This window comes from Crinia signifera, chromosome 12, assembly GCF_055691185.1.
Source record: "Crinia signifera chromosome 12, ASM5569118v1, whole genome shotgun sequence".
NCBI lineage: Eukaryota > Metazoa > Chordata > Amphibia > Anura > Myobatrachidae > Crinia > Crinia signifera.
In genome coordinates, this window is record NC_139228.1 from 21357227 (window position 1) to 21370300 (window position 13074).

The 13074-nt window shown below is 43.1% G+C and overlaps 1 protein-coding gene across 4 annotated transcripts in view; it reads left to right on the forward strand.

Moving 5' to 3' along the window:
• The window catches only part of TMEM260 (transmembrane protein 260), a 76977-nt gene extending 75597 nt beyond the window's left edge, over positions 1-1380 (forward strand). For all 4 annotated transcript variants that reach the window (XM_083166989.1, XM_083166991.1, XM_083166988.1 and 1 more), the window contains one exon: positions 675-1380. In XM_083166989.1, coding sequence (XP_083023115.1) covers positions 675-944 — 270 coding nt within the window. In that variant the 3' untranslated portion in view covers positions 945-1380. The remainder of the gene's footprint in view (positions 1-674) is intronic.
• Positions 1381-13074: the final 11694 nt, after the last annotated feature.

Genomic DNA, 13074 nt, shown 5'->3' on the forward strand with positions numbered 1-13074 from the left:
ATAACTTTCCCATGTATTGAAAACATTTTCAGTGGATACATCCTTTCCCAATGATCCCTCCAACCACTCCATTTTAACAAGGGCGAAGCGAGGTGCGGTATGGTGCAGCCAAAACTGTAAAAAATTTTTTTAGCAATCGCTGATATAATAATCAATAATTTACGGACACCTGGTGTTATGTGAGTACCTGTAGGCATAATGCCAAATATTACCCATTTTGGGGGCTTGAGAACAATGCTGAAACCAAGTGTTGTGTAGTATGTCTCCACACCTGGGCCCAGAAACTCCATATTACAGGACATTTCCATAAGCTTTCCAACAGCGCTCCAGCTGTTGTGAAACTACACATCCCAGCATGCCATGCTAAAGGAATAGTATTCCATAATGGCAAAAGTATGGACGTGCATGCCGGGACTTGTAGTTTCACAATAGCTGGAGAGAACTGGTTGTATGGAAATATTGGGCCTCTGGGTAATTAGTTGCTCCCCCTAATGTGACCACATTCCAACACCCAGACACCCCAGCATTGTCAGCCGCTCTGGTTGGGATAATCATGGAATAAATCGTGAAATACAGCAGATCTGGTATAGAAGAACCGGTGTGTGTCCTTTAATATGTAGAACAATATCATCTCTCCAGTCAAGTGTCTTTTTTTTTTTTTTCTCGTTTTTCAGTTGTATAAAGAGGTCATTAGCAAACAAGATAATCACCCCGTCAACTGGCACAAAAACTACGCCATTGCCTGTGAGCGAATGTTACGTCAGCAAAGACCAGAGATTGATCCCGAAATGCTTCTACACGATGCCATCAAACACTTTTCTGCTTACGTCGGCAAAGCAAAGGATGACAGCCAGAAAGACGCAATACTGCATGCCATAGACTACTTCAAAGAGGAAGCCCTGCGACTTAAGAAAACAAAGGAGCGTTCGAAAGGAGATTCGTGACATCTCACCATGGTAGAGATTTGGAGCCCGATGCACAGAAATAGCAAAGTGCGGCCATTTTGAGGACCCAACCTGTACCAATGATCGTTCTGTCGAAATTCATTAGGTGCAGTTGACCGCTTGGAGATATAAATGAGGCAGCGGTTCTAAGCCAGACCAGTATGTAAATAAAAAGGCATCAATCAGTTTATGGTTTACAAAATGCCAGTGGTAGCAGACATTGTGTGTGTACTGTAGCCCAGTGGAAGAAGACATTTTGTGTATAGCATCTATTGTGTAGAGATGACCTGTTCCCTTTTATTAATTACCTCAGAGAGTAAGACTTTCTGCCTTTATAGTGGCCGTCACGAGCATGTTACCCCATTACTCTTAGCACTAGTCCCGGAATATATGGATTAACAGGTTAATAGGGGGCCAGATGTACTAAGCTTGAAAAATGATAAAATAGAGAGTGATAAACAACCAGCCAATCAGCTCCTGCCTGCCATGTCACAGACTGGGTTTTAAAAATGTCAGGCAGGAGCTGATTGGTTGGTGCGTTATCACTCCCCATTTTATTACTTTTCAAACCTAGTACATCTGGCCCAATGTGAGGAAATGGGCTTATAATTGTATATCTGCCCTGTGGCTAATCGAATCTGCCTCATAAACTGTGATACTGTACTTGGATGTTGTGTTCTGGAAAAATGACTACAGCTTATCTGTCTTTGAGCAGACCTGCCATCTCTGTGTAGAACATTCTGGTGTTGTACTACGTCTTGTTATATCGTCTCTTTACCTCTCCACAGGATGATAGGTGACCTCTCTATTTTTAAGATCTTAGAATGTCTGATGAATCTGCCTGCTAGGAATAAGCATTTCAGGCATGGGTAACTTGGGTGATCCTATAAATTAAAATTTCACTACAATATTTCTCAGGTATATGAACCTACTGTTTGGTTCCAAATCTAAATTGCTGAACTATCAAAAATTCATAAATATATATATGTAAGATATTTTATACATAGGCTAAACTTAAGCTTATGTTGCCTACCTCACAGCAAGTTCATAATGGAGAATCTTGGCGCTCTAGCTGTTGTTGAATTACACATCCCAGCATGCCCTGCAACCGTTTTAGCATGGCCAGATTGCAAAACTGTTGCAGGGCACGCTGGGATGTGTAGTTCAACAACAGCTGGAGTGTGACAGTTCGTCATCACTGTCCCATGTTATCAGCCAAGTCTCTGCTGTATTGACTATCACACCTTTTCTACAAATGCCAGTTATACTTCAATTTCCGTATATAATTGTGGATGTTTTGGGGAGTTTTTGTTTTTATAATATACTGTATATAAGGCAAACCTGTATTATACACTACGGATTAATGCTCCTTAGCAATAAATTTAAAATAAAAAAAATGGTTTTGTCGCTTTATTTTTTCGAAACGTTTCCATTTCCACAAAAAGGGGGAGGATGTACTAAGCCTGAGAGTGATAAAGTAGAGAGAGAGATATACAATTCCAGCCTAACTGCCATGTTACGGGTTGTATTTCAAAAATGACAGGAGATGATTGATTGGTAGTTTATCTCTCGGCAAAGCTTAGTACATCTGCTGCAAAAACTGTTTTTTTGATGGGTTAAGCAGTGTGTTGCCCAGTGTCTATTACAGTCTGGCTTGTACGTCCCATCACTTACAAGTGTGATGATTATTACCACCGTCTAGGTGGTATTCTCCTATGTTATCCAACACCCAAAGCCGAATCTGTGTTTGGTCATCTCGGTTACACCAACTCGTAACCTGGATCCTATTTTTACTTTCGTTAATTACTTTCATATTTATACTTCCTCCCATTTGTACGCCTGTTGATCTCGTCCTAATAATTAGCCGGCTCCCGCTGCCGCTGTGTAAAAGGAGACTTCAGAAGCTTCTTTTCTAAATGCATGTCTGTTTCGGGCATCTTTTATACGTTCTACCAAAAAGAGAACCGTACAAGAGAAAATGCTCATAATTGGTCTTTATTTTATTATGACAGTTAATTAATAGCAACCTGTTTTAATGAATAAAGTCACTCTGAGTCTTTCTGCATTTCCTAAGTACAAGGCAGAATCTGTAGGGATTCTTTTCTCCCAATTGTATGGCTTGTAGACTCCGAGCACTGTATAGACCTCTGTATAGAAATGCTTGCTAATGAAGAGGGAGGGTTAGAAGCTTGTCTACATTCATACATCAGTAGTGAGTCATTCGGCAAGAAAGGGCCCCCTTACCAGGCATAGTCACAGTTCCGTGGCATTGTACTAGCAAAAAGGCCCGATCAAAGGTCTCCTGCCGAGCTGGCATGGTCTCTTTCATACTACGACCATAATTAAAACCACTAATTCTCTTTTAAAATGCTGCAGGATGCCATATAGGCATCTGTCTGGAGTGTCCTTTGTGATGTCATAAGCTGTTAAGGACCAGTGCCGAGGGCTTTTGAGCGAAATGCCAGTCATGAAGGTGATTCAAGACAAGGGTGCGTCTAAAGGCTTGACAAGGCTTTGACTGCACAATTCGATCTGAATTTGTCCCTTGTCAGCTGCCAGTAAATAAATCTCAAAGAGGAGAAAGCTGAAGTTTCATTACCTGATCCACGGCCCTTTGTTGGATCTGGCATCACACGGGGGAAGCTCTTGCTTTGCCTTTCTCTAAATTTGAAGATGTCCAATGGAGCCTGCAGAGTCTGGACAGGGTTCAGAGCCGAATCTTTTGATGAGTGTCAATAGTTGTAACAGTTCAGCTGTTCGGAAGACAAATAAATGGAGGAGCTCATTAATTCCCCTTTTGGCTTTCGGTGGCTTTTTGCCCTTTTATCACCAAATTATTAGGCTCCTACTCATCTTAAAGAAAAAAAAATGGATGGAAGTTGTCGAGCGCTAATTGGCAGAGACTTTCATTCAGGGGCCGTGGACTTTAACTAACTTGAAAGTAACTTCCCTGCAGGGGAGAAGGGAAAAATAGGGCTCCTCCTAGAACGTTATCATTAAGGGTCAGGCTGGGTATATGAATGTATGTGCGATTGTGTGCATATGTATATATCATTTTATTTATGTGTACTATATAATATACACATGTGTATATATAATTTGCATACTACCGTTTAAAAGTTTGGGGTCACTTAGATGCTTTCTTATTCAATTACATTAAATTAATCAGAAATACACTCAATACATTGTTAATATGGTAAATGACTATACGAGCTGCAAACATCTGGTTTTAAAGGAATATCTTCATAGGTTTATAGAGGCCCATTTCCAGCAAAAATCACTCCAGTGTTCTAATGGTACATTGGGCCTTATTCTGATCGGAGCGGCCAAACGTGCGTACGTTCACAATTACCGCACGCTAGCCGTACGCGGCCGTTAGGGTTAAGTCCACCCACAAATCGGCCGCTTGCGTACGGGCAGAAATAACGTAGAAGGGGAGTGGTGTACAAATGAGCGTACGGCAACGTACGCGGTCGGCCCAGCCCTTACACTCCGTCGGCTAGCGTACGACTGAGCGTACGGCGCCGTCTACGGCCGTCTTTCCTCCGTCTCCCCACCGCCTTCTTGCGGCGATCTGAGCGTACGCCAGCTTGCACGGACGGGTCCCTATTGTTTTCAATGGAAAACTCAGCTTATGTCACCGCTCGTGAGAGTGAGCGTACGTCCGTGCACGCTGGCATACCCTTCACATATATGGACCTGCAAATCTTGCCTTTCAACTATAATTATGAAAATTAATTAATTGATTAAATTAATTAATGTGCAAAATAGTGGGCATGGCCTTAAAACATTGCTGAAACATCGTTTGTAGGTGTTAGATGTGGTTTATGTTATTGTATCCTAAATACAAAACCTATGTTAGTATTAGAGTGAACACGTTGACACATGTCGACTTGTGTAGATTGAGTGTGCTACTGCGTAAAGTCTATGAAAGCAGGTAGTGAATGTGTCTGTTTATCAAATACCTACCTTAGCGTATAAAAAGATTCTTACCTTAAATTAAACAAACCTTTAAATGTGGAGAAGTATAGAAACATAAGCTTCCAATGTGTTTGCGTGCTGCATGTGTGGCTTGCAGGCAGTGAAATCATGGTTTGGAGTTAATAGACTGCAGCATTGCTTATTACATTCAGGTGTATGTGTTTGAGTACTAATCAGCGTTAATTAGCCAACTCAGGCGCACGCTGGCAAGCGGTATCTGTAGGAGTGGTTTTAGCTGTCGGTTGGCGGCCGCCTGTTTGGTGTCCGAAACGAACGGTGCCTTAGTCGATCGTGCGGTAGTAGCACCGCTCATTTCTGGTGCACACCCCCGTGTACGCCCATATTTACGCCCATTTTCCCTCATTATTTCGGCCGCTCCCATCAACACGCCCCTATGCCGCCCCATTACCCGTACGCTCGCGTACAGGTTTTTTCGCACGTTGAGACCCCGGCCGTAAGCGTTGTGGAGTGTTCGCGCCGGCGCATTAGCGTATTTGCACATGCGCAGATCGTGAAAAACCCCGGGACGTACGCGTACGGCCCGGACGCTCCAACCAGAATAAGGCCCATTGTGTTTACTAATCAGATTAGACTAATGGGTGATTAGAAAACCCTTAAACACTTGTGCAATTATGTTAGCACAGCTAAAAATGGGTTTGCTTATTTTAGAAAACTATAAAATTGGCCTTCCATTGAGCTAGTTGAATATCTGTAGCATCAAATTTGTGACCCCAAACATTTGAACAGTAGTGTTTGTATGTATATGTATATTATTTTTAAATAATGGTTTTAGGTCCCATTTAGGAACAGGTGTGCAATACATTAAAAATCCCCTCTGGTATGCTAAATGTTAAGTATGTTAGTGGAAACGGCAGAAATTGGTTGGAAAATGGAGCTTCCCGCTGACAGGCTTTTGTGTATGTCATACCACAGCTGAGAGTCTGCTGCTACCTTAGCCCGCAGACCATTGTAATTATTTCCTGTCCTTTGATTTGGGGCCTGTTTAAATGTAACCACGTGATTAAAATAAAGTGTATAAATACAACTGCTTGCCATAAACACACTTAAAAGAAGACCTATATACAGGGGTGTCAAAAACTTTTTTGGGGTGTGTGTGTGGGGGGAATGTAATTTCTGTTTTACACCCCTATTTCACTGAATGTCACCCCATCAGGATGCCAGGTAAGTAGATGCCACCCCACCTACCTGATGACAGGTGTGTGTGTGTGTGTGTGTGTGTGTGTGTGTGTGTGTGTGTGTGTGTGTGTGTGTGTGTGTGTGTGTGTGTGTGTATGAATATAAATCTATTACCACTATTCAGGTAATTCATTTTCACCAAGATGTATTAAAAAATCCTATCCTGGGACAGGCTAAACAATGTCTCCCCCATCCCAGTAATGTGTAAACGAAAGTTATCACATCAAAGATCACGTTACTGTATATTGCGGACCTACTGCAGATGAGCGGTCATTAGAGAGTGCGTGCACCAGTGGGAGGGATCAGGAAAATCCTTCTCCAGGTAAATTATGGGATATATAGCTCATAGACTACAAGGGCTAATGCCATTGCTACTGTGATGCGAAGCAGGTGATGAAGACTAGATATATTTGGGTTATTTCTCAAAAAAAATATATATATATCGATAGATAGATATTATGCCCCAAATCCATAGCTGTAAAATGTGATTTACTTTATGTAGAAGAGGGGTATGGATCATTAGGTCTACAAGAGAATGGTCGACAAGCATTGTGTCGACACAATTAGGTCAACATGGGATTAGGTTGACACAAGCTTTAGGACGACATGGGCAAGGTCGACAGTCAAAAGGTGAAAAACACCATGTCGACCTTTTGACAATCGACATTGCCCATGTTGACCTAATGCTTGTGTTGACCTAGACCCATGTCGACCTTTCAGCATGTTGACCTAATGGTGTCGACCCAATGCTTGTCGACCTAATGACCATATCCCAGAAGGGGAAGGATACACTCAAAACACCCTGCCTGACTGTGCATGGAAGTAATTAGATTTTACAGGGGTCATTTACAGCTAAGGGGGGGTGCAGGGGGTGCTGTGAGGGAAGGCGGTGGGAGGACAAAGTGGCGCAGAGATACATATGCAGCGGCAGATGAGAAGGCTGCAGGACTGGTCCTAGAGGAGGGGTAGATGGGGGGAGGGGTAGATGGGAGGAGGAGGAGGAGAAGTGAGCCAGAGAAGAAGCGGTCCATGGCAACCACTCAGTAACTAGACACACAGTGGTGGGGCAGGAGCTTGATGCAGGGGGTAAGTAGTGGCCTGGAGGCAGCTGGAAAGAGGATATCCGGAGGGAGGAGGTGGAGCAGCCGCAATTGGGAATTACCTTCGTCCTGTCCGTATTAACTGTAGGTCCTCGCTGCGACCCAGTATTTTGGTGCTTCTCAAAAATTGGGGTTGGGGGTGCAAGTTGCCCCTTTGCAATGACTACCTTACATAACGCTCCCATGCACATGGCAGTGTAGTAAGCTGAGCGTGTATTCTGCACTTGTTTGGACAAACAGGAGTCCGCTTTTAGGTGTTGTATGTATTGTATTACCCTTCAGGCTCATCTTTCATTGTAGGAGTTGTATCCATTCAGCATTACAGATAAGGATCCCTCATTAATTCATACTACAGATCACCAAGATATAGAACATCTAATGGGAATACAGAGACTATATTATCTAGCATACAGTGCTGTACAATCACGCAGACATGTCCGTACTTACCCCAGTGTAGCTGACAGTATAACGTCTGTACCCGAAGCACACACTGGGGGTCAGTGTTACTGTCAGCTAATGAATGTGTTTAACACTATCACTGCCAAAGAGGATCTGGTTGTTTCTGGTTGGAATCCGTATTGTTGGAGTAGATGAGGGAAATTTACTAAGGTGGGAGTTCTATTGAATAGGGGATGTTTTCCATAGCAACCAATCCCATTTTATCTATTACCTAGAAGATAATAGAATCTGGTTGCTATGGGCAACATCCCATCTTCAATACAACTCCCATTTTAATAAATTTACCTCAATGTGTTCAATAGGGTATAGATCATTAGGTCGACATGCTTTTTAGGTCGGCATGAGTAAATGTTGACATGCAGGAAGGTCGACATAACTTAAGATCGACGGGGTCATTAGGTCAACATGGGTAAGGTCGACAGGGTCATTAGGTCGACATTGAAAAAGTAGAATTTTTTTTTTACCCGGAATATCAACATAAACACTGAAACGTAGCACTGCGTCCCGTCGCATGTCTCCCTGCGCTCGCCATGCGTCGGGCACGGTGCCTCGCTGCGCTCTGCACACTATTTTATTCTCCCACCACGCTCTAGTGCATGGGTCCTCAAACTGCGGCCCTCCAGATGTTGTGAAACTACAAATCCCAGCATGCCTTGCCACAGTTTTAACACTCCCTTATAGCAAAACTGTGGCAATGCATGGTGGGATTTCACAACATCTGGAGGGCCGCAGTTTGAGGACCCATGCTCTAGTGGATGGTAGGGCATGAAATACCGCCTGTCGGCACAATTTTTGCTCCAAAAACATTTTAAAAAGCCATGTCGAACTAATGACCCTGTCAACCTTAACCCATGTAGACCTTAAGTCATGTTGACCAAAATGCTGGTGACCCAATATGCACGTTTTTACCGGTCAAAAAATTGCACATTCAAAACAACCTTCACATGTTTTCTCATAGAAAACATCATATGTTGCAAATGTAATCGGGTAAGATTTTTCAAATCGCACCTTAACATGACCAAAAATCGCAAACTAAATAGACCAGGTCCAGTCTTGGCTCATTGCCGGTTCTGGTTCCACAAATATGGGGGGAAAACTTCTGGAGATCCCCTGTATTTAGGAAACCAACACCGGCCTCTTGGACCAGTCCTGGTTCCAAAAATATGGGGGACAAAAAGACTGGATCCAGCACCTGGCTTCAACAGCCAGCTGTGTCATGTCACAGCCAGGGGACACTTTATATACAATACAGGGCAGTAGAGAGCCTGGCGGGGTCCAGGTACTTTTTCCAGGGGGTGTGGCCCAATCTGACTGGTTGGAATGAAAATCTGTAAATGCCTGGGAACATTACAATCAACCATTTGCTCCCAAAAGCTGGATAATGAACAAAACAGCATAATTTTGGTAAATAAAAGGATTTAAGCAAATTTTCTGAATGACCATTTTTGTCTGTTTTCCATGTTTGGGAGCAAACGGTCAACTATCATTTAATAACAGAAATGACCAGATTTTGATCCTAACCAGTCAGATTGGAAATATAATCTTATACTTGTTAAACAGTATATTGCCGTTTTTTCCCCTTTCTAAACATTTAAGGCTGCAGTGGGTTAAAGATAACCGGTATTTCAACACGTTTAAAAAGCAGAGTCCTACAAATTTCAGAGCAGTTTTTTATGCAGTGAGAATGGCTCTGAAACGGTATTTAGTAAAAACATCAGATTACAGACCTGCGATAGGCTGTCCCCTGCATTCTGCCTTGAAACGTGTTCAGTGGATTAAACGGGTTGACTGATGTGAATGGTACTTAAACGGTATTTAAAACGGTAATCTATCGCAATGTGAAGGCTCAGACCGGTTTTAAATACCTTTTAAAAATACCGGTTCTTTAAACGTTTTGGCAATGTGAAAGCGATATTATAGTGTTGTTGTGCCACGACTGTCTGGCTGGCCCAACAGCCGCGACCCTGACCCCTTCTTGGTCTACTCGACTGAGATTTTGCAGGCGGGCTTCAATGTCCCGCCTGCCGCGGGTGGAGAAGGGGGCATGGCCGAGAGAAGCGGCCAGGAATCGGCGAGCTGCGGCTGTGAGCTCGTCAATCCCTGGCCGTTCTCGGCAGAATGAGCCCCACTGCTTGTGAAGTCGGGCTTGTTCTGACGAGATCCCCTGTTCAATGCTGTCAAGGAAGACAGCATTGAATAGGGCCCCACAGCCATCTCTCATGTCGGGAATAGCTGCGGGAGATTGAATACCCCCCTTAGAGTGAAATACAGAAAAAATAGCACTTTAAGCACCTCCCTGGCCACACTGCTGCCCAGCACACAGCAACATGTGCAGGGATTGCCATTGGTGCAGTTGTCCTCTAGCAATTACTGCAACCAGCCAAACTATGACATGGATGACCATCAATAGTTTTACCTATAGATGGCCATCCATCTTCTATTCGCGGGTGTTTGAAAAGGGGGCTGGACTAATTCTCGGGAACGGGGATTAATCGTGGGTTGCGGCAATGGTTTTTGAAACCATTTAAAACATTTTTTGTCTGTCGGGGGGGTTCTGGAAACTCAGAAACCCCCCCCCCCCCCTGTGTGCACCATTGAGCCTTACCTCTTCCTAGGACGCATCATCAGAAAAGTAATGCAAGTAAGATCATGACCCCTTGTGCCGCATTTCCCTATTAGAGCTACTGTACCCCGCTGCTTCCATGTAAGCAGCAGCGAAAGCTCCTCCATCTGAATCCGGCCCCTTGTACCGTATTTCACCTGAAAGAAACCATTTTGTAACATTAATTTACAAGTGATTATGAAATAATAATAAATAACATCCTCATCAGGGTGACCAATTCTCTTTAAATTCAACGCTAACTTATAAAAATTTGGATTTTCAAACTAGACCTAAACCTCAATGCTTGTTAACTAACCCACTTGTAGCAAAGCGTGTAACCTGATGTTTACATTGAAAATCTTAATAAAGAGCACGATCTCCCCTGATACTACTGCGAACAATAATCACGCTAAGTAGAACTTAATGAAATCCCCAGAGGCCATGTACCTTGCAGAAAGTGCATGCAGCTACAGCCAACACCTGCGACCTTGGTGAGGCCGAAGCCTATTCACAAGCGGGGTATTTTAGTCCTTGTAACCAAGCCGCACCTGACTTTAGTCTTCAGTTAAACATTTCCTTTTTTTTGTTTTGTTTTATTTTACTTTGATCAAACTTTGCTCTATCCAGTTGTTTGTGTTTGTGCTGTTTTATTTTTATTGAATTTTTTTTTTTAAATTAGGCCATGCCTTGTTCTGTACCACGGAGGAATTGCTGCTTCATTAGCATCTGTGCAGTAAAATACATTTAAAGTGGTATTATGCTAAGTAATTACTCCTACAGGATGAAAAATTAAAAATTCTTGCACAGCATGGAATTATTCTTGGCAAGCGTGGAGTTTGGTAGCAGATTTTCAATAGAACCACTTAACAAGTATGCATGGCAAGGAAATCATTACCAAAGGCAAATCCTCAGAGCAATATATATTGTTTGGCTGGATGAAATATTAAACCTGCTACAACAATTTTCATGCTTTGCATTCCTAAAGCAGATGTAGCGCAAGGATGCCAGCATTTAATAGGACATAATCTGACTTGTCTTGTGTACTCAACCCAGCAGAGGGCAGAACAGATTTTTAAGTGATGTGTGCTTGGGCCTTAGGAGACCCTGGTAAGGATTGTTCGGAAGGATACGTAGGCACAATGCTGGGGGTTGTAACGCACATCGGGCCTGATTCATTACCACTTGCTCAACTGCGGTCATTCTCTTAACGCCAGCCCCCTGCTGCCTCGGTAATATGGGGGATGTACGCGAGAAATTTCCCTTGCATGCGCCCGACCATCGAATGATTTTTCTCACCTTTGGAAATAAAAGTCAGCCCGAAAAAGATTGGACTGAGTCCGCTAAAGAAGGGGGCGGGCGCATAGTCATGTGATGTCAACTGTCCGCTCCCCCACCTGCCTGCGTTCCTAGGGGAACGCCCAGTATTTTAATGGAGACACCCATAAAGCGCTGGTTGTTCCCCTGCTCCGTCTCCATTTTAGCCCCCGGCCCTCCCTCTCCGCAACGAACGGCCTGGCGAGTGTGTAAATTGCCACAACTGTTCGGTGCCGTGGTTCGCACATGCACAAACCCCAACCGTCGGGATGGGACCAGATTTGGATCGATACAAGCGATTCTGAATCAGACCCATTATCCATTGTTATCATCTATTGTGGTACAAGATTTAGGGCCAGATGTACTAAGCTTCAAAAAGTGATAAAATGAGTGATAGCCAATCAGTTCCTGCCTGACATTTTTCAAACCCGGCCTGTAGCATTCATTTTCAATTTGCTAAACGCAGGTGACTGTTATTCTACATATTCAGGTATCTTGCAGTGGCGCACTCCAGGGGGGGGTCTGAGTACCCAGAACCCCCATCTGACAGAAGAGAGAAAGCAAACATGATATTATAAAGTCAATTGGGCGGAGCCAAGATGGCGGGATTCCATTATAATTGTCATTAAGCCCCATTCTCTTCCGATGCAAATCATGGAATTTTTGCGTGAGTGGGTGGGGCTTACTAGTATATAGATGCATATACCCCTGAGAAAATTCCTGCATTTACCCCTGTCTTAAGTAATCTACCAACTACAGTAGTTCTAGATAACTGAACGGGAGATGTATTAAAGTTTGGATAGCTATAAAGTAGAGAGTGATAAAGTAAACACCGAATGATATTGTTAACGATATAATTCAGGAGTAGATGTATATGAAGCCGTGATAAGGGAGGAGAAGTGATAAAGTGCCTGGTACTTTGGGGCAGATTTATTAAGCTCGGTGAAGTGATAAAGTGTCTGGTTTTTATCACCGGCCAATCAGCTCCTACCTGTCATTTTTGAAACCAAGCCTGTAACTTAACAGTCAGGAGCTGATTGGCCGGTGATAAAAAACAGACACTTTGGGGGAAATTTACTAAAGGAAATTTGTAAAACTAGGTGTAAAAATAGGTGTATTTGTATCCAGAAATACACTTATTTTTGAAATTTACTATCCCGAAAGTACGGCAATTCGTATTCGTATTGATGTGCTATCAATACGAATATGAATTGCCGTATTTTCGGGATAGAAAATGTTAAAAATAAGTGTATTTCTGGATACAAATACACCTATTTTTACACCTATTTTTTACAAATTTCCTTTAGTAAATTTCCCCCTTTATCACATCACCGAGATTAATAAATCTGCCCCTTTATCACCAGCCAATCAGCTCCTAACTGTCCCTTTTTAAAACCAGCCTGTAAGTTAACAGTCAGGAGCTGATTGGCCGATGATAAAGTACCAAGTGGTTTATCACTTCTCCCTTATCACTGCT